Source organism: Micrasema longulum, unplaced genomic scaffold (genome assembly GCF_059751315.1).
Source record: "Micrasema longulum isolate JH-2025_06_02 unplaced genomic scaffold, ASM5975131v1 h1tg000215l, whole genome shotgun sequence".
In the NCBI taxonomy this organism is placed as follows: domain Eukaryota; kingdom Metazoa; phylum Arthropoda; class Insecta; order Trichoptera; family Brachycentridae; genus Micrasema; species Micrasema longulum.
Window position 1 is genome coordinate 1,203,703 of NW_028277420.1, and position 26,632 is coordinate 1,230,334.

At 33.7% G+C, this 26,632-nt stretch overlaps 1 protein-coding gene across 2 annotated transcripts in view; it reads left to right on the forward strand.

Annotated features, from left to right (window-relative positions):
• The window catches only part of mas (trypsin-like serine protease domain-containing protein masquerade), a 51,881-nt gene that overhangs the window by 11,737 nt on the left and 13,512 nt on the right, over positions 1-26,632 (forward strand). For both annotated transcript variants that reach the window (XR_015825552.1, XM_088243544.1), the window contains exons 2-4: positions 14,126-14,275; positions 16,417-16,560; positions 26,268-26,491. Coding sequence is in view for 1 of the 2 variants with exons in the window: in XM_088243544.1 (XP_088099670.1) it covers positions 14,126-14,275; positions 16,417-16,560; positions 26,268-26,491 (518 nt within the window). In the remaining variant the exon portion in view is untranslated. The remainder of the gene's footprint in view (positions 1-14,125; positions 14,276-16,416; positions 16,561-26,267; positions 26,492-26,632) is intronic.

Consider the following 26,632-nt stretch of genomic DNA (forward strand, 5'->3'; position numbering starts at 1 on the left):
GTCAGGTGACAAGTGACAGGTGTCGGAAGTCAGGTATCAAAAGTCAGGTGTCAGAACTATTATTATTATTATAATTTAGCTGATTTAAATTTTAAGTCTCGAGAAAAAATAATTTTAAAAATAACCACGTTGTGGTCCCGTGGCTAATGCGGTTACTCACGGGTAAAAGGTCCGAGGTTCGAACGCCGCTCTACCATAACCAGGGCCCCGATTACAATGGAAATTAAACATTAATCTTCAATTTTATCTACAAAGTAAAATTCAGTTTTCTTTTTACATTTTTTTCTTCTAAACACGTTCAATTATAGGTTACCAACCAAGATGCTTTAAATGTTTCTGCAAATATACTACATTTTTCTACAAAAATATCGGTTTTTCTTTATAGACAGTCGAAGAAAACTTTGTTAACTTTTCATTTTAATCGAGGCCCAGATTGAAAACTGACTCAAAATGTTATATTAGGCATTTACAAGGCTTATACAGAACAGGCTGTGATGATGCGCGAACGGAGCGAATGATGGAGCCTATTTTAAGCATTTACTTAAAAAAATATGTTTTTGTATTTTAATTTGACACTACCCAGTCCTTTTATCAAGAAAATCTTGTTTTTTTACTTATTATCGTTGCGTAGTCTAACCAAAATAAGCTAGCTCACTTTTTAAGTACGTCTTTAATGAATAGAAAAAATATTTATTTCAGCACTAGTACAATTCAAGTTCACTTTTTAACATGATGCTTTAGCACTAGCCAAATGAAATTTTCAGAATTACTTTACCATAAATAAGAGTAGTTTTTAAAATGGGATGCAGACAAAAATTTAATTAAAAAAATCAATTACAGCCCTTAAAAGTTAGTTGATAAATTTAGTTTGCATATTTTTGGAAAATATTATTTTGAATTAAATCAAATAACGACTCAAAACTGTATTGTAAGATAAAAGACCAACTATTGAGCTACTTGTAAAAAAAAAATAATTATCGTAGACTTAATAGTTTGGCTACACATTTTTTTCATTTCATTTATTTTTGCACCACAACAGGCCAGGAGGCCCAATCACAGTGGTGAATTGCATCACAGAACACCCAGGCTTGAGAAAAATCATATTTTGATTTTTGTGTTCTCACCGGGAATCGAACCCGGAACCTTCCGTGTGTGAGTCAAGCGTCTTGACCACTACACCACGGAGGCCACTTGAGGCATTCAGCCTAAAATAGGATTTTACTACAAAATCTTTAAAATCTGAATAACTTTTAAACGACTGAATATCGCAGAACATACATGGGGGTTAAATCGATAGGCATTGAGGTCCCCCATCGTTCTGCCACCGATGATCCGTCCTCCCAGTTACAGGCTGTATATGAGCTGTCAATTTAATAAAAGGCCTAGAAGTTCAAATTCAGTACTTTGGGCATTCTAATAATATCATTGAAAAAAAAATCTTTCAACTTATCTTCGATTGTTATCTGTCAGTTGTTATTTTAATATCTCTTCACAGACGTATACAAACACATTGTTAGTATCCTGTCATTGGACAGTAAATATGAATATTTTAACTTGAGTCACAGGAGAAATTTTGCTTTCGCAAAGAAACCGTGAGTCAAACTACAGAAGAAATTACGTTTGCTGTGTACAAAACCCTGCAATATAAGGAATGACATTCTTGTATTAGTTTATCAAAGCGACTATAAGAACAATTGATTATATTGATTCAATTTATAATTGCAAAATGAAACTGACGAATATTTTAACAAAGGTGGCTATAATGAAATCTCTGTAATGAGGAAGTTCATAATTTTAAAAAAATACCTATGTATATTTGTTAATAGACTATCAAACTAAGCCAATTTTCAAATATATATATTTTTTTATGTATCGCATCATTAGCGCCATTATTTTTTAAAGCTTTGTAATTTTGAAATTCTCCGCGTGTGACGTCACAAGTTCTCTTCGGTGAGTTCTGCTGATTGCTGATTTGGAATTCGAAAACCGGAAATTTTTCAAAACGATCTATCATTGGTTGATTCGGAGAAAGTAGTGGCGTCGTTCAAAGTAGTTCGTTTTCGTGATTTTTTTCAAACACCTCGGTACAATTGAATGCACAATTGAATTCCAAAAAACTTCTCGGTACGATTGAATGTTTTAATTTTTACCGCGCTTAAGAAAACATTTTTTATACGCAATTTCCCCTAGCACTGAACTTCCTCGTTGCATAGACTAGATATTTTTTTTTTTAACTAATGCCCATATTACAACGGAAAATGAAGGAGTTATCTTCAATTGTGTACAAAGTAAAATCTATTTTTCTGTATGAACAATTAAATATGCACACATTTTTTTTCAACCATGTTCAATAACAGGTAACCGACGAAAATAATTTTCAATTTTTCATAGAACTATACACATTTGCATTTACTTAATTCGATTATACTCTATAGACAATCGATGATAACTCTCTTAAATTTCCATTGTAATCGGCGCCCTGGTTTAGTTCAATATAAGTACAACTTTTGATTAATAAGTACAGTCCATTCAAGTCTCTTATAATAGTTTCTTTATATTTTAGTAACAATAAGTTTTTTATATTATAAATCATCATGATTTAGTGTGCCTCAAAACGAAATATGTATGTTTACTAGTGACTGACCGAAATAAGATTTTTAGCTGAAACCGCAACTTATTTAAATAAGTTAAAGGGCACTTCAAAATATCCAAAATTTGTCGTCTTTATTGTTAAACCTTCCGTGTCCATTAACATAAGTGTAAAATAAAAGCCATAAATTTAATTGTTCGTTGTTATGTAATATACTACTTTTACTTACAAGTTGGCAAGTTAGTTAGTTAGCGTACATACATATATGTAACAGTTCTTCAATGTACGCTATAGGAACTTTAACTTATTAGCTATAAAGGAATTACAAAAATATCAATATGAAATATCTTAGAACTCACGAGAACTTAAGAGTCGCGAGCCACAACATGCACCCGAGTACAGCCCAACGTAATCCGCCACATCGTCGCTTCAGTTCGTTTTTGTCCAACAAAACCTTTTGAACGAAATCGAGTTAAGTGTATAGGAGTTCAAAAAAAGCCTGTATTTATAAAATTCACATAAAAAAAAATATTTTAAAATTTGTGTAAAGAATTTTTTAACGAATTTTGTCTCAAGTAGTAATTATTTATGCCCATATCGTAAAAAAAACTTTAAAACTCTATTTCTGCAGATTTGTGTTATGGTCTGTTAGACAAAAACAAACTGAAGCGACGACATCCCGACAGCGGGTTTCGGCTGAGTCAAAGTTTCGGCCAGTTTTTGGCCGAGACTGGCCGAAATCGAAACCGAAACTTCGCTCGGTCACTAATGTTTACTTGGTTCTCCGACAGGCACTAGCACATCAACATAGGGTTATTAAATATTCGAACGTACTTTTTATATCCGTGTCCAGGCGGATTAAGAATACAGTTATGTGCGTGAAATATTACAAGGACTCTGGACGAGTGTTTTCGACTCGATGCGATGGCTCCAAAGGGGGTAAAAGTCCCGAAAAAAAAAATTGAGTGGAAATAAGTCAGGATTATTGTGTAGTAGTTGACGCGCTAATTATTGGCAGTTTCAATCAGGAAGCTCAGTGGATTTTTACATTTTGAACATTTAAGTTTGTAAATGAAAGTTCATTGTAATTTATTATTAAAATAAAAGACGAGTGAAACTTTAATCCACAAATTTGGATTATCCGGTAACCGGTTTCATCGCTTTCGCGACATCTTCGATACTGATATCTTTATTACGAAATTTAAAGTATTTATATAAAAAAACAGAGGTAAGGATAGAGAATTGAAAATTATATGACAGCAAATTATTTTTGTAAATATTTTGTTTCAAAGATCATTAATCAATAAAGCTATGAAACCGGTCACTGGATATTCCAAATTTGTGGATTAAAGTATAACTATTCTTTTATTTATATATAAAAAAAATATTTGTCTATCAAATTAAACAATTTTTTTAGAAATTATTTTTAAACAGCGGCCTCCGTGGTGTAGTGGTTAAGACAAAAACACAAAAATTAAAATGGGATTTTTCTCCTAATCTGTTGTGAGAAAAAAAAAAAGTACATGTCGAATCCTTATCGCCAAGATTTTTTTTGTACTTTTGAAATTACTCCGCCGGCAACGTCACTATTTTGCATTGGTGAGTCGTCTTGACATTTTAAAGTAGAACCCAGTAGCTTTAAACAAAATATACACTAAATGTTGAAAAAATGTTTAAAAAAATGGCTTCCCGGAAATCAGAAATCTATCATAACACATGTTAACGCCATCTTTGTTTGGTTGATTGACAAGAACTAAAAGATGTGACGTCGTTCAAAGTAGACCATTTTTATTAAAGCATTTTTATACAGTTTTTCATACATTTTTGAGAAATTTCGGGATACAATTAAATGATCTAATGTTTACCGCGTGTAAAATAACATTTTTATATCCGATTTTCATAATTGGTTGGTTGGAAGAAATTGCCATTTGGCAATAAGCCCGCCAATGTACAATTAACATTATGTACAAAAATTGAAATAAATAAAAATATATTAAAAAAATCCCACGACACTGAACTTCCTCTTTATAATTTTTTTTTTCTTCAATAATTTTTAATTAAAAGTCGATGAAATAGTGTCTAGTAAAAAAATTTAATTATTAGTAGCATAAATATATTTTTTGAATTCATAATTTTAAATTCCAGGGAAAACGCTTCGTTGCATCGGCCACGCCCCTAATACGTTTTTGTAGACATGTTTTTTAACCATTTTGTGTTTAAAATCATGTTTGTAATAATTTCTTCATAGTATTTGGAAAATACAGTTAATTTTTCTAAATACATTTCACATGTTTTTAAGGGAATTCGTAGTATGTGATATTTCCCTATTACCAACGTATGCAAATGTTAATCTTATTTCTGACGTTTAATCAAAATATGAATCGATGTTTAAAAACTAGTTTTTAATTTTTTTATTATTCCAGATAATTTTTTGTGGAAAATTACTCCAAGGGCGCAGAACTACCGGTTTCGGCATTGTCTCACACGTTCTGACGCCCAGACAAAAATGAAATAGATTTTTGTCAAATAATAATCAGTCGAAGAAAATACTGAGCAGTAGTCAGTTCTCATAGATGCCCTTGAAAATGCCATGATTGATTCTAGGTACACGAGGATGATTAAATATGTATATGAAAATGCTACCATGGATGTAAAAGTAAACGACGACCTAAGACGGAGAAAATCAAGATCAAAAAGGGAGTAAGACAGGGGGACACGATATCTCCAAAACTTTTTACATTAGTCTTAGAAGACGTTTTCAAGATGCTAAATTAGGCATAAAAATACATGGCAAGTATCTAAATAACCTCCGTTTTGCAGAAGGTATAGTAATAATAAGTGAAGAGGTAAATGAACTGGAATCTATAGTAAAAGAATTATACGAAACCTCTAGAAAGATCGGACTGGAAATGAATATGGTCAAAACCAAAATTTTGAGTCCAATACCTAGCAACATATGTACCGGAAGTAAAACTATCGGTGCTGTTGACGAGTACATTTACCTCAGGCATAAAATAAAATTGGGAAAATTTAATCAAACTGCGGAACTGCCTAGACAAATCGGGTTAAGTTGAAACATGTTTTCAAAAATAATGAAATCCTAAATAATCTGAAGACCAAAGTCTACAACTCTCATGTTCTGCCGGTGGCAACATACGGTCTTGAAACCATGTCACTCACTTCTAGAAGTGTTCACAAAATTAAGTGCATTCAGCGGTCTACGGAAAGACAAATGTTGGGCGTCTCCTTAAGAGACCGAATAAGGAAAGAAGAGATTAGACGCCGTACAAAGGTGACCGATATTGCAAAAAGAGACAGAAATGGCAGTGGGCGGGTCATGTGGTGAGACAAGAAGTCGATAGGTGGGCCCCCAGAATACTAAACTCGAGACCCTACGAAAGTAAAAGGAAAGTAGGGAGACCACGGAGAAGATGGACTGACGACGTCATCGAACTCGTAAGCCATGGATAAAAACAGAGTGCCCAGGACAGAAATTGGAAAAATTTGGATGTGGCCTTTATCCAGCAGTGGAGAGAAACGAGCTGATATGAAGAAGTCAGTTCTGGTATATAATTCTGTCAGACCTGCCATAGTACTCATATTATCAGGATCGTAGAACAACGACGCGTGTGATTTTCTTCAACTTTACGCGAGAGCGGTTGAAATTTTATTTTATCACAACTTGAAAAGTACAAAAGTATACCATTTGATTGTAGTTTTTTTTTATTATTAATAAAACATATAATACAAACATGAATTAGATAGTATACTACAAGGAGTTATAAAGAAAACACATTTGGAACCGTATATAAAAAGAAAACATTTTTGTGGCAATACATAATATCATACATAGTGAATACAATCTAAAATAGTAAGAAAACATGATATAAGAAACATTAAACACGGTACTTTACACCATCTATATAAATTACATAAATAACTATCACTATCAAAAGGATTTAAGTAATATTTTTTAGTTGCGACACTTTTGGACTTACTATTAGACTTTTCGTGTTTTAGCTCATCGGGCAGTTTATTCAATTCGGAATGGCTGATATTTTCCAGAGACTTCTTGCCGAACTTCGTCGAGCGAAATTTGGATATATGAAGAGTTTTTGAGTTACGCGTATTGTGGTTGTGAATATCATTATAAAATTAGTTGTTATTTTTTTCCTTTACATAACTTTTTCAAAATCAAATATAAAAGAAAGTCTAGGTCGCATTTTTCGCACATGCGTCGTTGTTCTACGATCCCGACGCCGACGATGTGAAGTATGCAAGTCTCGCGCATGTGCAATGAATCTTCGGCAAAAAGTCGTGTCTCGAATATTGTTTCGGGACTGCTTTCACCGCTCTAATGATAATCACTAAAGTGAAAACCGATCCACCGATACTGGAGCGACCAGAATCGCAAATTCAAACGTTATAATTAATTATTTAATTGAAGAAAAAAAACAAAGTCCATTGACATATTTTACGCTTTTTAAAAGAGCGTAATGGTGATTCGACGGTGTGTTTATTAAGCGAAATTACAGATGTATGGCGGGGACCGGAAACGTGACAGAGTTTTAGGAAATGAAAGTGGCGAGGGGCTTCGGAGGTCGTTTTGGGAAAGAGCCTAAGCTTGTTTCAATGGGTTCCTTAATCTACTTCTCCCGTTGTTCGCTAAAAATATATTTTGTAAAAATTTTCATCATGGTTTTTATTTATTTATTTGGTTTACAAAAAATTAAAAATAAAATACAGAAACATTCAACTAAAAAAATGGACACTACTTTTTAAAAAAAAAATTAAAGAAATATTTGCGTTCTTATGATTTACCCAAATATTTAATTTTGAGGGCCATTTTCAACGAGTTGTAAATAACTCACTAATAGAAAATCGAATCAAGTTGGGGTAGAGTGGGATTCGAACCATAGACCTTTGGTCCGTGAGTCCGAGACACTAGCCACAGGACCACAACCCGATGCATACTTACTTACTTATTATACTTATTTTTCATCAATTACGTGTAAACAAACAAACCATCTCGCCGTTTCCCCGCAGGGGTAGGCAGAGAGGATAGAACGCCATATCACTCTATCTTGGCATTCAGACCTCACTTCCTCTACATTTATAAATATGATCATGCACGCAAGCCGATTGTTCCTACCTATGTCCATCTTCAAGTATTTGATGGACTTGATTGTGCCATGCCTTTCTCGTTTTTCCTCGTTCATGTAAACACTAATGAAATACGTGTTTTAATAAATTTAACAGCATAAATTATTAAAATGTAATTTTACATTTAAAGTACTATTTTTGCTACAATATTTTAGTTTTTCTAAATGTTTGTAGACGGTAAGATAAAAAGTGGTAAAAAACAAAGTTGTGTTATTTATTTTATCGATTAAAATTAATTAATTAATATAAAATACATCTTATATATACATGTAAACATTAATAAAATACGAATTTCAATAAAATTTACAAATTATAATTTTTTTAAATTTGAAACTGTAACAAGTCAGCAATAATTCTCTAGAGAAGCCCTTAAGCCTTCTGAATTTCCGGTTTGGTTTTAGTTTGGGTTTTAGTTTAACAACAAACGTGTAACGGACAGTTTCGGTTAGCGCTTGAAATTTTCAACCCATAACCTACGTCTCATTTTATTGCTGTAATCTGTAGCTTACTTCGTGGTCAATAATCATACAATGGTGTTATCCGGTATGGGCGACTGAATTAGGTTATTACTTTAAGGTTTGTAATACATTAACGCCAAATACAAATTATACTGAGAAAAAAGAACGGTGTGTACAATAAATAAACATGAAAATCTGTTTTAACTAATGTTCGTTTAATATTAGTATAAAACCACTTACCGACTTTTTCAGAGAACTCACTACATTAACATGCACACATGATAATATATCATCTTACAGCAAACCATTTATTTTTTTGTCAATTCTTTAAAGCTCTTTTTATTATTTATACATTCAGGCATCTCATCATATATTTTTTAACCTTTATATCAGTTCAGTTCAGTGCCAAAAATCGACGTTAATTATAGTAAATAACGTAATACGTTATGTTAGCAAAACAGTGAAAAAGGGTACAATTAAGTCAAATTAGAGTCATGTCAAATTCAATTAAAATTAAATTGTAAGCAAACATATTAGATACTGTCTATCCTCAATCATCATAAGCACGACAGACCTGGGTGGGCCTTGGCTGAATCTAGGAGTCTCCTCCACTCTTGCCGGTCGGTTGCCCTTCCTCTCCAGATCATCACTTCCAACATTGTCATATCTGCGCTGATGCAGTCCATCTATCGCATTTTGTGCCTTCCTGGCCTTTGTCGTCCTTATGGCACAGAGAGAGTTAGGCGTTTTATGGGGTTTTCGTCGTCCATTATAATTAAATGGCCAGCCCACCTCGCGCGTCCCACCTTGATGGAGTTGATTACATCGGGCGCTCGGTGGATTTCGTATAGCTCTCTTTTGTAGCGATGACGCCGATGGTTGTTTTCTCTCACAGGGCCATAGATTGAGGACTCTTCTTTCGAAAGCTGCGATGGTTCTCTAAATACTTTTTGTCATAACCCAGGTTTCGGGTACATATTCCTGGATTGGTTTAGTCAAAGTTTTGTACACTATTATTTTAGTATTTTTTCGTCTATCCTCAATGGGTATGATAAATACCTGTTCTAAGGTAGGCAGCATTTATTTATTTTAATATAACACAGTGTAGAGTTATTTTATTATACTCTACTAGATAGTAGCTATTTGTTAGTTCATATAAATCATATGATTGAATGTATTTCATGAATTTAACGGATTTAACGGATTTAACGGATTTAACCTCAAGAAATAAATAAATTAAATATTTTAAGTTATTTACGATTTTTGGTTTATTACACACGAAAATACAGAAATTAAACAAAGAATACTTTAAAGTGAATTTGAATGCTGGTGAAGACAGAAAAGGGCGAGTGACGTGTGCCCTTATGTAGGTCCATTGGGCACTGCAGCCATAGACAACAACACATCCTCGTCTCTCAGTCTCTGGTCCCCACAACAGCATATCCAGTCTTCGTAATGTCTAGAGATTATTTGAATATGGAAATAAGATGAAATAATATTTAAAAATATGATAATCTTACAAAAATGATGGAACTAAAAAAATCTAACTGTTTTAGCGTATGAAATTGAAAAAAATATATAGAAAAAAGTGCGAGAAGGTAAAAACTGATAGAAACGTATTAAAATCCAGTGAAATATATTGATATGTAAAATTCGACAAAATAACATTTTTTAAATACGGCACACTAACAAAAAAACATGCAGTTTTAGAATTCTGATTTTTCTTAAATGACAGCTTTATTATATCCTTGTTTTTGTTTACACTATCTTATTGACGAGGTTCCGATTTGCCTGAAAAGGAAAACATATGAATCATGTGCACTGCCAGTGGCTGTATATGCATTAGAGACGATAACCCTCACAAAAAGAAATGTAGAAAAGCTCAAATGCACACAGCGATCCATGGAAAGATCCATGCTCGGTATAAGCCGAAGAGACAGGATAGGAATTGAGGAAATTAGGAACAGAACCAGAATAGCTGATCACACGGGTCACGTAGCAGGACTGAAGTGGCAATGGGCTGGGCATGTTGCGAGACAAGACCCCGCAAGATGGACCCCTAAAATGTTGAGATGGAGACCTTGGGAGAATAAGTAAGGAGTCGGAAGATCTCAAAAAAGATGTTCCGACGACATAGCCGTTGTGGAGGGTAAAAATTGGCTGTAAGCAGCAACCGACCGAAAGAAATGGAAGGATATGGAAGAGGCCCATACCCAGCACTCTCAGCAGTGGAAGACAGAAGGCTGAAGAAGAAGAAGAAGATTGATGAAGTATCTGGGCATTCGATTGTTAAATACAAAAGCAAGCGTATTATATTATTTAAGTCACTTTTTTATTTGTATCTGATTGAGTTCTTCTCGCATTTTTATATGTTATAATATCTACCTATGCTAAAGCACAATAGGGTTTTTTCAAAAATCAGGAATGACGTTAGAAATATCATTTATAATTTTTGGGTTTAAAAATAATCACATGAATAAACTCTAGCAGTTGGCACACGTCATTTTGACGTCACGCGTTACGACCACCGACTGAGCTTCCAAAAGTTTGGCGTCAAAACGTCATACGTGTCGTTTGTCCCACAGAGCGCGGAACGTCTCGTTTTCGGGTAATTCAAATTATGCCTATTTTAAACTTTCGTAGAAAATTTATCCGAAGTTGCACGAAAAAATATTAATACCGATGGCACAGTCATTTTTTCGCTTGTTTAGTAACAATATTAATAAGAAAATGTAAAATAACCATATTCACATGGCTCTGTTTTGAAGTACGTCTAATTTGTTTAAATTTCCATCATTGTCTGAAAATAATACTGTAGAACAGTAATCTATAAAATAAGGAATAATCATAGATTTATTTATGAGTTCTGCAGTATTTCTATCCAAATTGGCTGAATAACACACTTACACTTATTTAAGCGTAGCCACTCTCAAACAGCGTCATGTTTACTAAAAAAATTTATGACATTCGCCATTTTTATTATTTTCATTTTATTTAATAAAAGAAAACAACAGCCATTGTAACAAAAAAATACAATATTTGCAATTATAGACTAATTATGGTTTTCTACATATAAGAAAATACAATACAAAAAAATATATATAAAAAAGCGTACCCGTGAATAGCCACTCCGTATAATTCCACTTGTAAAAAAAGAAAATATAACATTAATAATGAGAAAGAACACATATTTTTTTTTCTTAACATACAATGGATTTAGATATTTCATCAACCTCTTGACCCGTCGGCGCAGAATGGTAAACTATTGTTTTCAAAAACATGTAATAATATTTTGGTTATCAGTTAAAACTGTTATTGCATTTTTTCGTAACTGGATATTACGATGCTTCGTACATTATCAAGCACTCATTTGATCTAACTTTGTTGCAACAGAGAGGGAAAACATTTTTGTGAGGGAAATATGGAAGTCTAGGCATTTACAGGGCTTATAACCTGTCATTGGCTGTTTTAAGTATCCACTTTACACACTGAGTAATATCCATCATTCTGCCATGTTTAAACATCTATATTTCCTCAACTCTTCCATCTGTCGACTTTTGTGAAGTAAAAGGGCTGAAACATTTATCATGTGGGTGAGATTCATCGGGGTGTTTTCACACTAGAATATTTCATAGTCCTTGGACTGGTACCTGAAGCGTAAAACTGATAATCTTACCTCTATGTAAGAAAAAAAAATATCAAGATACGCTGCGATTGCTGTAACAATGCAGTGCCCTATGCACCATTAGGTGTGGAAAGGGAATGATGATGATAAGATTCATCCGGCTGAACCAATTCACCTGCTAAGCAACGCCTTAAAACTATTTTCTAATTTATACTTCTAAAACAATAATGTTTTGAGTATGTCCAAATGTTTGCAGACTACATGGATTTCCTTCCTTATTTAGGGAGTTATTTAGATCTAACTTTGGTGCAACAGAGAGGTAAATCATTTTTGAGATGGGTTATGGATGTCTAGGCATTTACAAGGCTGTCATTGGCTGGTTTAAGTGGCTCATTAGATCTATTCTACAACTTGTGTTTTAAAAAATCTATGCAACTAAGCGCATCGCGTCATATACCCACTCGGATTTGGTCAGCCCCTTAGCTCTGTAGTTAGCGCAATATTGTAGCAATATAATACGAAATGTTATAGTATTTCAAGTGAAATCTATCTTCAATATTTTTTGAAATTTTTTGTGCATTTTTTTTTGGAAAATAATTTTTTAAAAAGCTTTTTAAGTCAAAGCCAAAGCAAAACACATATTTTAAAAATGTCAACTAAACTTGTAATAGAATTATAATTTACCAGAAGGCGCATAGAAAAAAGTTTGCATCCATCGCACTATATCTAAAAATCTGACATTCTGCCTCCGCGCATGCGTGAAGTGGCCGCGTAATGTTGCCAGACCGCGAACAATTATTATCAGAACAGAAATGAAAGTTAATTTTGTGTTATGTTATACCACAAAAAATATTTTACTAACTGGATTATAAAAAAAAACACGTACTTTTACCAGTAAAAGTTGCCCAGGCAAACGTAAAAAAAAAACATAAAATAATAATTTGGTTATTAAGTCAATTTACGTTTAATATTAAACTAAGGCTTATTAATAAAAAGCCGGGTAAAAAGTTCGACTACTCTGACAATACTTAAAAAAATGTCCAACCTGTTTGGTAAAATAATCGAATTCTTAAACATTATTATTCATGAATTTGCTACTTACACATGAAATGTGATCTCACCCAATCCCCATTTAATCCCAGCAGTATTTTGACACTGGAAAACGACACAACATGGCGTAATTGAATTTAAATCAGCAGTTGCGTCCTTAGCGATGTCTACAGAGTAACTAATGGCCAAAACGTACTTATTTATGGGTTAGGTGATTTCAGTTTTATACGCGGTTACTATTATACTTATACAATATTATAAGTATATTAGACTATTATACTTATAATATTGTTTTAATTTACGAATCAAAATTATTATTTGTTATTATTATTGTTATAGATAACTTACTCGTATATAGCGCCATTTTCGTAATAAAATAACCTCAGGGGCGCTTTACATCGTGATTGTATAGATAAATCAATTTAATTGAAGCTTTTAAATTTGTAATTGTATTGAAACTACTTATTTTGTTATCACATGCTACGGACTTATTCAAATGATTTAGAGAACAAGTGGGTTTTAAGTTTTTTTCGAAACATCACTCCACTCTCCGGGCCTCGCACCTCTGCTGGGAGAGCATTCCATGCCGTAGGGCCTGCGACCGCAAATGCGCGTGCACTAAATTTAGTGCGCTCTTTGCGTAGAGGTGTAATAACTTTTTCTCTCGCCGAGACGTAGCTGATCTAAGCGCAAGAAGCCTGTCAGTTAGTGCATCTGGAATGCATAGTTCCCTTAGATATTCCAGAGTAGAGTTGTGCGGTGATTTATACATAAGCCAACAGAGTTTGTATTCCACCCTCTGTGGAAAACGTAGCCAGTGTAATTCCCGAAGTAGTGGAGTGTTATGACTGAACTTAGATATTCTGAAAATAAGTCTCGCTGTAGCATTTAATACAGACTTCGATTTTCTCTGGACAGTTTATTAATTCAGAGAAAATCGTTAAAGATAGGGTTTTTTGTAAAAGACAACCAATCTCTCGGGCAATATTAACAACTTTTTTAATTGCATTTTTCTGATTTCTTAAATGTTTACGTTTGGGACCATTTGAACGACTTGTAAATAAATCAGTAATATGAAATGAGAATTAACTCGTGACTTAGCGGCGTTTGAATTTCTGTTTCTTGTTCCGCAACACTTCCAAGGAACCGCTGCCGAGCTTAACTTTAAAGTCTCGACAAGAATAATGAATCCTGGTATATGCCATAATGTCGAGGTAGTAATGTAACGTTTCGCCACAGGTCTGCTGGACACCCTGGACTCGACGCTGGACGCCAAGGACTGCCCGGGCATGTGCGTGCACGCGCTGGCCACCCTCATCTGCTACGACGTGCTGGAGGACGTGCAGTGCCCCAACCCCAACATGAAGTGCTGCGTGGACTCTGCGCCAGGTAACCCGCCGCCACCCGTCTATCTGGACACTTCTTAACAGCAAAACATGACGTATCAAACTAAACTGATCACATTCCCAATAACAACTTAAGTTAAATAAAAAGTTAGCGGCCCCTGGCAAGCGGCTTGCTCAAAGCACGGGGGGTTTTTAGAGATAAATACGTCGAATCGAACCTCACCTAAATTACCGGTGATTTTTAAAAGAAATTGAACCAATCTAAGTATACTTAAATATCCCTACTGACTTATGAAATTATCTGAACTCAACTGAACCGAAGTAAACACGACTCAGCTGAAATAAACTGATCAAAACTGAAAACAACCGTGCTGAAAAAAACTGAATTAATATGATCTAAATTTATTGCAACAGAGCGAAAACCTTTTTGAGAAGGGGTTATGGATGTCTTGGCATTTACATGGATTATGACCCGTCATTGGCTGGTTTACACGCTACATACACTGTTTACACACTTTGTAACATTCACATTCACATTCTGCCTTTGTTTATTTATTTATTTTAAACTTCAAGTACAAAGAATAAGTACTTTGGCGGACTTATTGCTAAAAGCAATATCTTCCAGCCGACCAAAAAACAGACTAATCAAAAAAAGAGATTGGTCAAAATTTTGTACTGAAAATATATTGAAACATCCAAATGTCCTCAACTCTTCCGTCTGTTGACTTTTTGTGAAGTAAAGAAGCTGAAACCTTTATCATGTGGGCTGATGCTCATACCAACCGCCTGGCCAAACGACAAGTCATAAGCCCTGTAAAAGACTAGACTTCCATATTCCCTTCTCAAAAATGTTTTCCCTTTGTTGCAACAAATTTAGATCGGATTGACTCCCTAGAGAGAAAATCCTGCCTGTCTGCAAACGTTCGGACGTACTCAAAACATTGTTGAACTAATATGACCTGAACTGATCTAAACAGATTATTATGAAAATAAAACTTTGTTATCAGTGTTACACAATTTTATTCTTTTACAAGAACACAACTATAGTTTCGGGAGAGCACTCCTCCCATCGACGGGTGATATAAAACTAATATAATAAACACAGAATATTGTTCACAATGTCATCGAATCTAAACAAAAAATAAACAGATTAATCAGTGAAACTTAGAGCAGGGGGTTTTTATTCTTATCTAAGGTGTTGGCATATGAATGGATGGTTATCTTAAGTACAGATATGAGAACATGGACAAAACATTAAGTCGAATTTATTTCTTAAAATTTAGCACATAAGTGGAAGTTGCAATAAGTAAGTCTAAGATTTAATGTGTGGGAAGACATCGCTCGGCTAAGAGAGTGTTAACAGACGCGGGTCTGAGAGGGTGAGTGCGGTGAGGGTGGTCGCAAAGGGAACATAGTCAATAAAGGCGAGGGGTGGTTGAATGTGTGATTATTAATTAGATTGTTTTCAGAATTTAAATTTTTGTGAATTTCTATAATTTCTAAATCTCTCAGACCCGCGTCTGTTAACACTCTCTTAGCCGAGCGATGTCTTCCCACACATTAAATCTTAGACTTACTTATTGCAACTTCCACTTATGTGCTAAATTTTAAGAAATAAATTCGACTTAATGTTTTGTCCATGTTCTCATATCTGTACTTAAGATAACCATCCATTCATATGCCAACACCTTAGATAAGAATAAAAACCCCCTGCTCTAAGTTTCACTGATTAATCTGTTTATTTTTTGTTTAGATTCGATGACATTGTGAACAATATTCTGTGTTTATTATATTAGTTTTATATCACCCGTCGATGGGAGGAGTGCTCTCCCGAAACTATAGTTGTGTTCTTGTAAAAGAATAAAATTGTGTAACACTGATAACAAAGTTTTATTTTCATAATAATTTATAATGAAGTGTTACGAAGTGAATGCCGATTCAATTAAAAATATGATCTAAACAGAATTACTTTGCATTAAATTTAACTCTCTTATTTTAATTCTGGTATTGTTTTTTTATAATTACCTGCCTTTTCTCAACCTCGTATATTCTGTTTCGTAAATATCCAGCTATGTAATTAAGTCCTTTAGTCTGCTTTGGTATAAAATCATTGAACAATCAACTTCTAAAATCAATTTCTGCAAATATTATTGTAGATTTGTTGACTAATTTTTTTTTTTGTAGGGAATGAGACGACGAGCCGGCGCCCCCCTCCGGCGCCTAAAGTCACCGAGCCCCCGAGCACCAGCAGCACCACGGAGGAGCCCCCGGCCCCCTCCCCCGCCGACAAGCAGACCCCTACCAAGCAGGCCAACAAGAAAGACAGTGGTAATACTTAGGTTAGCATTGGCGGCCCCACACTAGGCCAGCCAGGACAAGCCATACTTTTACCATACAAACATATACTATAGAATACGTACAACGTTTAGCAAGTGAAAAGATATCGTATTGAATAGATTCACCATCTTCAAATTGAGGATTCCGTTTGATATGGCAAATATTTGAGGGCATTGGAAGCAAAGATAGCAACCCCAAAAAAAATATTTTCTTTGGTTATGATGTTATTATGTTTTTTATCCACTTTATTTTTATAAAAATCATGAGTTGAGTTGCAAATGTGGTTTAAAATCATACTTTTGATGGTTTGAAAATAGTGTTTGGAAGCAAACATAGCAATATCCATCAGCCATTTATTTGACCAATGACTGGCTTGAGATTTAATTTTTCAAAATGGCCGTGCGATACAAACATTAAGAAAGTTTTTTGAATTCGTTTTTCTATTAAAGCTAATTTATTATTATCTTAAAGTTTAAGTTCAGTGAAAATAACATTTCTAACATGAAGACTCTCTTTGGCATTAGTGTAGCAGTTTTTGTTATTTTTCTCGAAAACACTAAAACGACAGTTTGCTATTTGCTTCCAATGCCCTCATTTCTCCATTCTAAAGCGCGGCAAAATATATTTTTCGTATCATTTGCGCATGCGCTTGTCTCGCGTAATTTTAAATGTCACGTTGCGTATGAAATAATGAAGAAGTACAATGGTTTTTATAAATTTTTAAATAGACTATTAAACCATGCCAAATTTAAAAAATATATTTTTGTGTATCGTATTTTTTTTAAATTTTGAAACTACTCTGCCCGTGACGTCACAAGTCACAAGCTCTCGTCGGTGAGTTCTGTTGACATTTAAAAGTAGAGCCCCGTAGCGAAAAATACACTAAACGTTGAAAAAAATGGCTTTCAGAAACCGGTGATCTATCACAACACATAACAGCGCTATATAATAGATATAATTGGTTATTTTTCACAACAAAATATGTGAATTATAAATGAGATTCCCCAGAACTCATTAATCTACTTGCTTACTGTGTCCCCGTAAAATTAAAACTAATCATCGGAAACATTCTACGATCCCTCGTATATATGAAGCATTCAACAAAAAAATTAATGGTCTTGAAATATTAAATACTCCATACAATATGTACAGAAGAGAATTAATGGGCTTGATTCAGAATAACAGAGAATAGACGTTTTGTTTCTTTTCTTGCTCTGTATTCATAATTCATTTAATCATTAAATCAAATGCAATTTTCCACGCTTACTTTCCTTTAATTATCCTTTACCACTCCTTATCAATTTCCTTCTTTTCCTTCCCACTATCTCCTTGTTTTATCCATATTTATCTTATTTTAATATAAAGTACATTTATAATTTATATAGTTAAAACGTTAAGCCGTCTTCGCTTTATTACAGTATTATATAGTGAATACATATAATTGTATGGCAGACCCTACTATGTAAACATTTTATTTATTTAATTTTTTTATTAATTTAACCAGTACATCTGTTTGTATTCGAAATAAATAAAATAAAATAAAATAAATAAAAATTCTCTGACGTTTCAAAGACGTTTATTTTACCTATTTTTTTCATACGTTTTTGAGAAATTTGGCCGTTCAATTAAATGCTCCATTTTTTTCCTAAGATAACAATTTTATTCCTTTTTGAGGGAATTCCTCACTGGGGGTCACCATCAGATCCACGTGGATTTTCTGCGATGACGATCTTAATTTGAAACAGCGTCAGAGAATGGTCAGATGCAATGAGCTCTTCCAACCTCTATCACAGCATGGGCTAAATCTTTGTTCAAGTAACGAGAGAACCCTTTTAATTCCCATTCACGGCTGTAATTTTTAGTAGCTGCTCGACTGTGGAATAATCTACCCACTAATGTCTGAGACGCCTCCTTCTTTATTTATATTTATTCCACGCAGGAAATGTCACTTCCTATTTTTTTAGTATTTCTGTTCTCCTCCCTCTTCCCTTCCCTCTTTGCCCCTCCTCTCTTCATAGTAAAGTGTAGATATTTGTTAATTTTTATTTCTTAAAAAATGTATATGTTAATAAATTATTTTTTCTATGTTGAACATATTGTAATAGACCAACAATATGTTCACGCACGATTTTCTCAAATTGAACGGTTTGGGTAGGTAAGAAAAAATTGCCTTAAGGAAATATGCCCGACCTTATGCGTATGTATGTGAACTGTGTATGTATATAAAGTGTTTAAATAAATAAACAAATATGTGTGGTCTGTACTCTTATATGGAGTTGAATTATGGACCCTCAAAGTAAGTGTCGTGAAAGCTTTTGAAATGTGGGTTTGATGGATATGAACAAATGAAAAATCTCCAATTAAATCATTGGCTAGGGAGTAGAGAAGATGCAGAATTCAGGACAGAGATGCTAATTTCAGAGTGATAGTCAGCGTTGAGGTGACCTAGCAAGACGCAGGAAGAAAAAAAAATGGGGCAATCCATATCAAATCAATAAAAATCTTCTTTTGCGACAAATGTCGATTGTCAGAACTATAAAATACACCTTTTTTATTTTATTGTATTTATTATTTAATTATTTTTTTTACAATAAACATAAGAGGTAACAGAGTATTAAAAAATAATGGATAACTCATCAATAAAATACAAAGCAATAAAATACATATTAATAGTAAAAAAATTCCACAAAGGCATGGCCTGTTTGTGAGTATACTAGAAAATGTTAATGAATGTTTGCTCCTATAATATATTTATTGGAATATGGATATCAAGTATGGAGTCCCTAATTTACTAAAGACATCGAGTTATTGGAAAAAGTCCAAAGATGTGCTACGAAAATCCCCAAATTAATCAAAAAGGATGCCTTATCACGGTAGATTAAAAGCACTACGACTTACATCATCGGAAGAACGACGGAAGAGAGGGGACTTGATTAAAACTTATAAGATACTCAATAATTACTATGACTGCCCACTTCATGAGATGGATCAATTAAATCCCAGCACAAATTTACGGGGTCATAACTGGAATTAAACTGGCTCTATCGTCCCCAATTCTACCTCAATCCCAAGAAAAACTTCCTTTCCAGCAGGGCAGCAGGACAGCAGGGCAGCAGGGTAGTTTCAGACTGGAATAAATTGTCAAGTCTAGTTGTCCATTCCATTTCGGTCAACCAGTTCAAAAATCGTTTGGATGCTTTTTTGAAGAAAGAACGCGAACAAAAAGCTGTCCACCAGCGCATCAGCAAAGGCTGCCTGACTAAAACAAATAATAATAATAATAAAACATTGAATTTAAGTTTGTTAACTGATGGAAAAATGAAATCAAATCTTTCTACGGGAAGACAAACGCATTTACGAAATACGTACAATCAATATTTATTAAATTTATTTAAAGTTTTAGCAAAATAATGATTTACATAAATAAATCTACAAAGAAAGTGTTTCCGGACTCGCGGAAGAAGTCGCCATTATTATTAGAAGCAGGTAGGTTGATTGGTGAAATTTTCATTCAGTGTTTGAACCACCTGACCAGCCGTAGATCTGCGTTCTAGATAAATAATTACTCGCGAGGCTCCAATAAATTTGCAAATTAGATTCATGATAATGATACCCAATCCAGAGCAAGATTAGTGGTTTTAATCGTGTTACCATAAGAGGAAAGATTTTTAATGAATATTGATAGAGTTGAACGAATCGTGCATAAAATAATCGAAAAAAAACAATATTTAATTGTACATTAATAAAAATGGGTATTTTTAGCATTAATAATTCGTAAATTTTAAAGTAAATGTTTTTTTCACATCATCTGAACGTTTAATAAATTACTTATGAAACAATAGATACGGATATTCAGATGATGAAAGGATTATTATAGTAGTATAGTATTAGAAAAAAATACGCTTTTTATTTGCTAAAAATAATCAAGTTGACTGCAGAGAAAAAATACATTTTTGGGAAGAAAATATCGAGATCTAGAAATTTTATTCAGAAAATAAAAAGTACACTTTTATAGTTTTAGAGTATTCAAAATTAGATTTAATTCTAATGGACTAGTGAAGTTTTTATAGTGTATTACATGCTAAGGTTATCAATAAACTAATTTAATTATTTCAAGTACAATAACAATATTATAAGAAAGATGACCTGTCCTTGGCTGGTTTAAGTGGGCACACTGTATAATATTCACCATTTAACCTACGTTTAAACATCTTGTCAAGGAAAAGAGCTAATATATTTAAATATGCAGCGAGATTCATCTGGCTGAAGTATTTCACCTAATAAGCAAAGCCTGAAGACATTTTGTGCCCGTAAGTTGAATTTTGAGAATGTTCAGCTTCCAGACGTACACATTGCCCTCTCTCTGATGCAATAAATTTAAATCTTAATCATTCCCAGGAGAATAAAATCCAGCCGTTTCTACAATCATTTGGGCATACTTAAAATATTGACATTCAAATAAGTTTATAAAAAACATACAAGGCACAAAAAAAATAGAAAACTTATCTAAGACGAGAAAAAAGTTAACAACGTAAATATAAAATTTGGTAAGGTATCCAAAATAAAACACATTTATTGGATTCTTGTTAGGATATTATAAAACTCGTATCGAGGTTGATAATGTCCTAACAAGACGAAATGCTTCACATATATATTTTTTTTAATGTGTTTTATTTTAGATACCTTATCAAATTTTAATATGGAATTCTACCCATTATCTGATTACACAATAAATAACGTTAAATTCACAAATAGATTTTTTATTTATAAGCCCCAATATGAAGCAGTCGCTATTTCTAAATTTGTTGCAACAGAGAGGGAAAACATTTTTGAGAAGGAAATATTGAATTCTAAGCATTTACAGGGCTTATGACCTGTCGTTGGCTGGTTTCAGTGGCAGTTTACACACTGACTGTGTAACAATCACCATTCTGACTATGTTTTAAAATCCACATTTCCTCAACTCTTCCATCTGTTGACTTTGGGAAGTAAAAGAGCTGAAACCTTTATTTATTTATTTTTTAAACTTTTTGTATCTAATGTTAATTTTACATTGCCGGGTTTATTGCCAAATGGCAATATCTTCCAACCAACCGACAAAATAAAAGTTTTATAATTCAAGTTACAAAACATATTCAAAAAAAAAAAAGCTAAAGATTCATAAAAATATAAATAAATATATTTGTGTTCAAATTATCTTAAATCAATAGTCAATGGGAAAAAGGAAACAGGAAAGGAGGAGAGATTAAGGAAGAGAAAGGAGATGTTTCTTCAGACGTGATTTAAACAGAGACACAGTAGTAACATCTTTGATGGTGGATGGGAGATGATTCCACAGTCAAGCCGCATGGACACTATATGAGTTAGAGAATATCATGTAGGTGAAATTCATCCGGCTAAACCAATTTACCTAATGTTAAACATTGTGTAAAGTGGCCATTTAAACCAGCCAACGACAGATCAAAGGCCTGTAAATGTCTAGAATTTCATATTCCCTTCTCAAAAATGTTTTCCCTCTCTGTTGCAACAAATTTAGATCTTAATAACTCCCTAGGAAGAAAATCCGGCTACTCTGCAAACATTTGGACATACCCAAAACATTGTTGAACAGTCCATATTTGTTTATATTGACTGTCCACGATGTCCTAATTAATAATTAAAATGCCTCCCAAATGAATGAATTTAAATTAAACGTAGGTATATGGAAATTTTCGCCTCATGCATCTAACTAATCCGCCTCTGGGTACCTCAATTAACTATTAATTGCACCCATCTCACATCGAGACGAAAGTGATCTAAATTTTTAGATGTTTTTTAAAATTAAATAAAGACTCGGTTTTCTCCTAGTAAGACTGCAATTCAGTAAAAATTATTTGATCGATTGATAAATAGATAAATTAATGCTGGTCCTACACATATTTAAAGCATGATATTTTCAACCACAACAGAACGGTTGAAATCAAATGGTCGATTTTACGCCTTCAAATATTATTACACGTTGACGAATAAAAAAGGATGACGAAGAACAAAATCTAATACAAATATAAATGTAGGTAAATCAAACTCAAGTTTTAACTGTCTATCACAAAGATGTGATTTTTATTTATTGACGGGTCCCGGTGAATAGTTCTCGCCCTCCAGGCCCAGGTCTATAAAGAGCCTGGCTAGTATGTGGAAGGCGAGAGTTTGCATTTCGCTAAATCTCCCCCTCCAAGCCCAGATCCGTAAAGTATCGGGCTATTAGGTAGAGAGCGAGTTCTTTAAAATTCTTAGGTTTAACCAGTGGCCCTCCGAGGATGAGACTTCTTTTATGATGTAAAGCATCACATTGAAAGGATTATTCTAGCACGGTGTTCGTTCAATCTGCAGTGCCCTGGGCGGGCCCTAGTGATAACCCTCACTTGGTTTCGGCTGAACGTTATTAGGTCAAAAGCAAAACTTTGCGAGTACCTTTTTATTAGTTCCTTCGCATGGTGCTAACCAGATACTTTTTGCCATACAGTTTAGTTTATATACATATGCATAAGGGCGGGCATATTGCCTTAAGGCAATTTCTTTCAACCTACCCGAACCGTTTAATTTGAGAAAATCTGTGGTGTACACTGTGATAAACATATCGTAGGGATATTAGAATATTTTTACTATAAAATAAAGCTTTTTTATTATTATTAAAAACAGAAAATACTAAATATCTACACTTTACTATGATGAGGTGAGGTAGTAAAAATGGAAAGAAAAGAACAAGGAGAAAAGAAAAACTCAAATATTCAGATAGTGACATTTTGGTCGTGATTGAAATGTGAATAAATAAGGGGCAAGCCGGGCGTCTTTGGCATTAGTGGGTAGATTCTACAACCGAGCAGCTACTTCTGTGAAAGAGGAGGCAAAAAGATCGGTAAATTGGTTTTGAAAGGGTTCTCTCGTTACTAGAACGAAGAGAGCCCATGCTGTGAGAGAGGTTGGAAGAGCTCTTTAATTTTAACACCTTCGTAAGGTCGATATGAGCTACGAGGTCTTTAGATATTACATATAAAATATTTATAGAGATATTTAAGTTATTAGATGCGATGTCTACTGGCTACACATCACCGAGAAGGGAGAGTTAAAAATTGAACTGAAAAATTTAATTAGCTTATTTACAAAAAAGAAATAGAACACATTTTAATATATCTTATTGTTAATCAAAGCCTAAACACAATAGGTTTCAATTCGATTTCACCATCGAACAAAAATACACAACTTATTATGCTAAGGAGGTATCTCTCAAAAAATATTATTCAGTTTTTTATAAAAATAATTTGCGAAACATTTGAACTTGCGGCGTTTTTTAATTAAATTGAGTGTATCCCATTGTGATGCGCCTTGCTTTACGCAATTAGCATAGCAGAGTTCGTAAATATTAATTAAAAATATTACCTAATAATAAATATTCATAAAAATTACTTTTATCAATTAAGTTAATTTTTTTCTGAACACATAATAAACGAGCGAATAAATATCGTTTAATCCTGTAGATAGGTTTATAAAAAGCACTTGGTGCCGTGAACATCAATATATACTTTTATACGAAAAAACTGCAGTTAAATATTTTGTGGAGGATTTTTTGTCATCGGTTCGCGAAATAAAAATAATTAACAATCTTAAAAAAAATTTTTTTACTGGACATTTTTCCATAGACATTTTTTACTTTTAAAATTTTTAAAAAAATGTCAAATGTTGTTTTTTTTTATTTAATTATTAAAAGAAAACAACAGGCATTACAACAAAAATAAATTATTACAAATAAACCAAAATTATAAGCCAATTATAGTTTTCTATACATCACTAAATACAATGTCAAAAAATAAGAAAAAAGGCGTACATTGAAATAGCCACTCCGCATCATTCCACACGTAAAAAATAAACAAAATGTTACAGTAATAACGAAATAATAAAAAAAAACAAAAGAAAAAGTTTTTTTGTTTACTCGGACTTAAAAATCCTTTCGCCGGCGGATCCATACGGAGTAATACGTCCTCCCTTCTTTCTTCTTTCAAACAAGAGAAAATAATTACAATATTAAAGTGTACAAAAAAAAAAAGTTAGGTAGGTACAGTTAGATTATTTATTATTATTATTTTTAATCAGGGTTCAGGCATTTTCTTTAAATTTGTTTAAAGTGGGGAAATATATATCTATTTCAGCAAAAAACGTGTTATAATTATATAAAATTCTAGGCAAAGATGCATTCTTATTATTATTCGTGCTTGAAATACCAACATGAAATAATTGTTGCAGCCGAGTCGTACGTTGGGGAATACGAATTTTAATTTTCTCAAGCAGTTGAGAGCAATCTAAGTTGTTATTGCATATTTTGTAAAGGAAAACGGTATCATTGATGATTCTTCTAGAATATATAATATGTTGGTATTTCAAGCACAATTAACAATAGGAATGCATCTTTTCCCTGAAACTTAAATTATTATTACAGTAGTTTTCTGAAATCGATATTTATTTCCTCGCTCTAAACAACTATAAAAAATGCTAAAACTTTAATTTCAAAAAATAATTATAGTTTAATCCTCCATTTTTTTTGTAATGCTTTCATTTTATGTTTATTTTCTATTGTTGGAAAGAAGAAATAAGGGAAGGCTGATCTGGGGTTACTCCGTACGGATACGACAGAGTAAACAAAAAAAAACATATGTTCTATTTCATTATTATTGTCACATGTTATTTTTTACTAGTGTGCTACAGAGTGTCTTTTCACGCGTACGCTTTTTTTTATTTTTTGGCCTTGTGTTTATGTTTATGGACACAGTCACATATGGAAAATTATAATTGGCCTGTAATTTTGGTTTATTTGTAAAGAAGATAGAACTCATAACAAAAAAGACAGAGACACTGTTCTGTGGCCGGTGTTTCTGAGAAAAGAGATTCAGTCAGTTATTGACAGTGATGAGGGATGTATAGATGCTATAACAGGGCAAAATTCAATGTTTATTTTTATAAATTATAGAAAAGGAATTATTTAATCGGATTACAAAGGGGTAATTATTCCTATTTTGAAATAGAGCAATCTCTTAATCTGTCTTCATTGGAGAAACAAAGAACTGAGATGGACCTTATATGCATTTTCAAAATACTTAATGCTATAAGTGATCTCCCATCTCTGTTGCACTCAATTTCTTTTCATGTTCCCAACCGTGTCACCAGAAGTCAAAATCTGCAATTTATAAAATCTTCTAAGAGCAACTTTTGTTTTTATGTCCAGAATGTGTAGATTAGTCTATTCATCACATGACTTGGAATTCTTCGGGATAGATATTCCGGCTTTTCGTGGATCTCTTCGCGACTAAACAGTGTGGGATGAAGTTGGATTGGCATGGTTCAGCTCGAAGTCTAATGTCTTTCGTTTTTATTAATGTTTTGTATACCATTATTGTTTTGCCCTTGTTTGTCTTTGCTACATATTTTTATGTTCTTTTTGTTCAGTTTCTTGTATTAGGTTTCTTCATGTAACTGTTGTAATTGGCTTAGGCCGTATATATAATTAATAAATTTAACATGTTTTTTTCCATGTTTTTTTTTTCTTCAAATGTCTGAACTTTGGAGTATTCCGTCTATTACTTGTGGTAACACGATGTTACATCACCGCGCGAAAAGGAATTATTTACCACGGTATTTTGAGAGATAACCGATTTGTGTTTAATTTCTAGTGAAGAGTTGCCCCGGGGTGTGCGTGGCCGACCGCATAGCGGAGTACTGCGAGGCGTACCTGTCCCCGGCGGAGCTCTGCAAGGCGGGGCTGCGTTGCTGCGTGGCCAGGGACGCCTACGGGGACACGCCCCCCGACACGCTCGTGGTGCCCGCCAAGCACGTGCGCGCCCCCAACGCCACGCGCTCGCCCTCCACCACGCGCAGGCCCACCACCTCCGTCGTGGTGAGCAAATACTCCCACCGTAACTCTCTACCCTACATTCACGGAGACTGGACGGCTGTACACGTGCAAACCGCGAGCCCGCTGCGTGATATCGCATGATTGGACCATTTCACACCGCGGCATGATAAAATACAATATGGT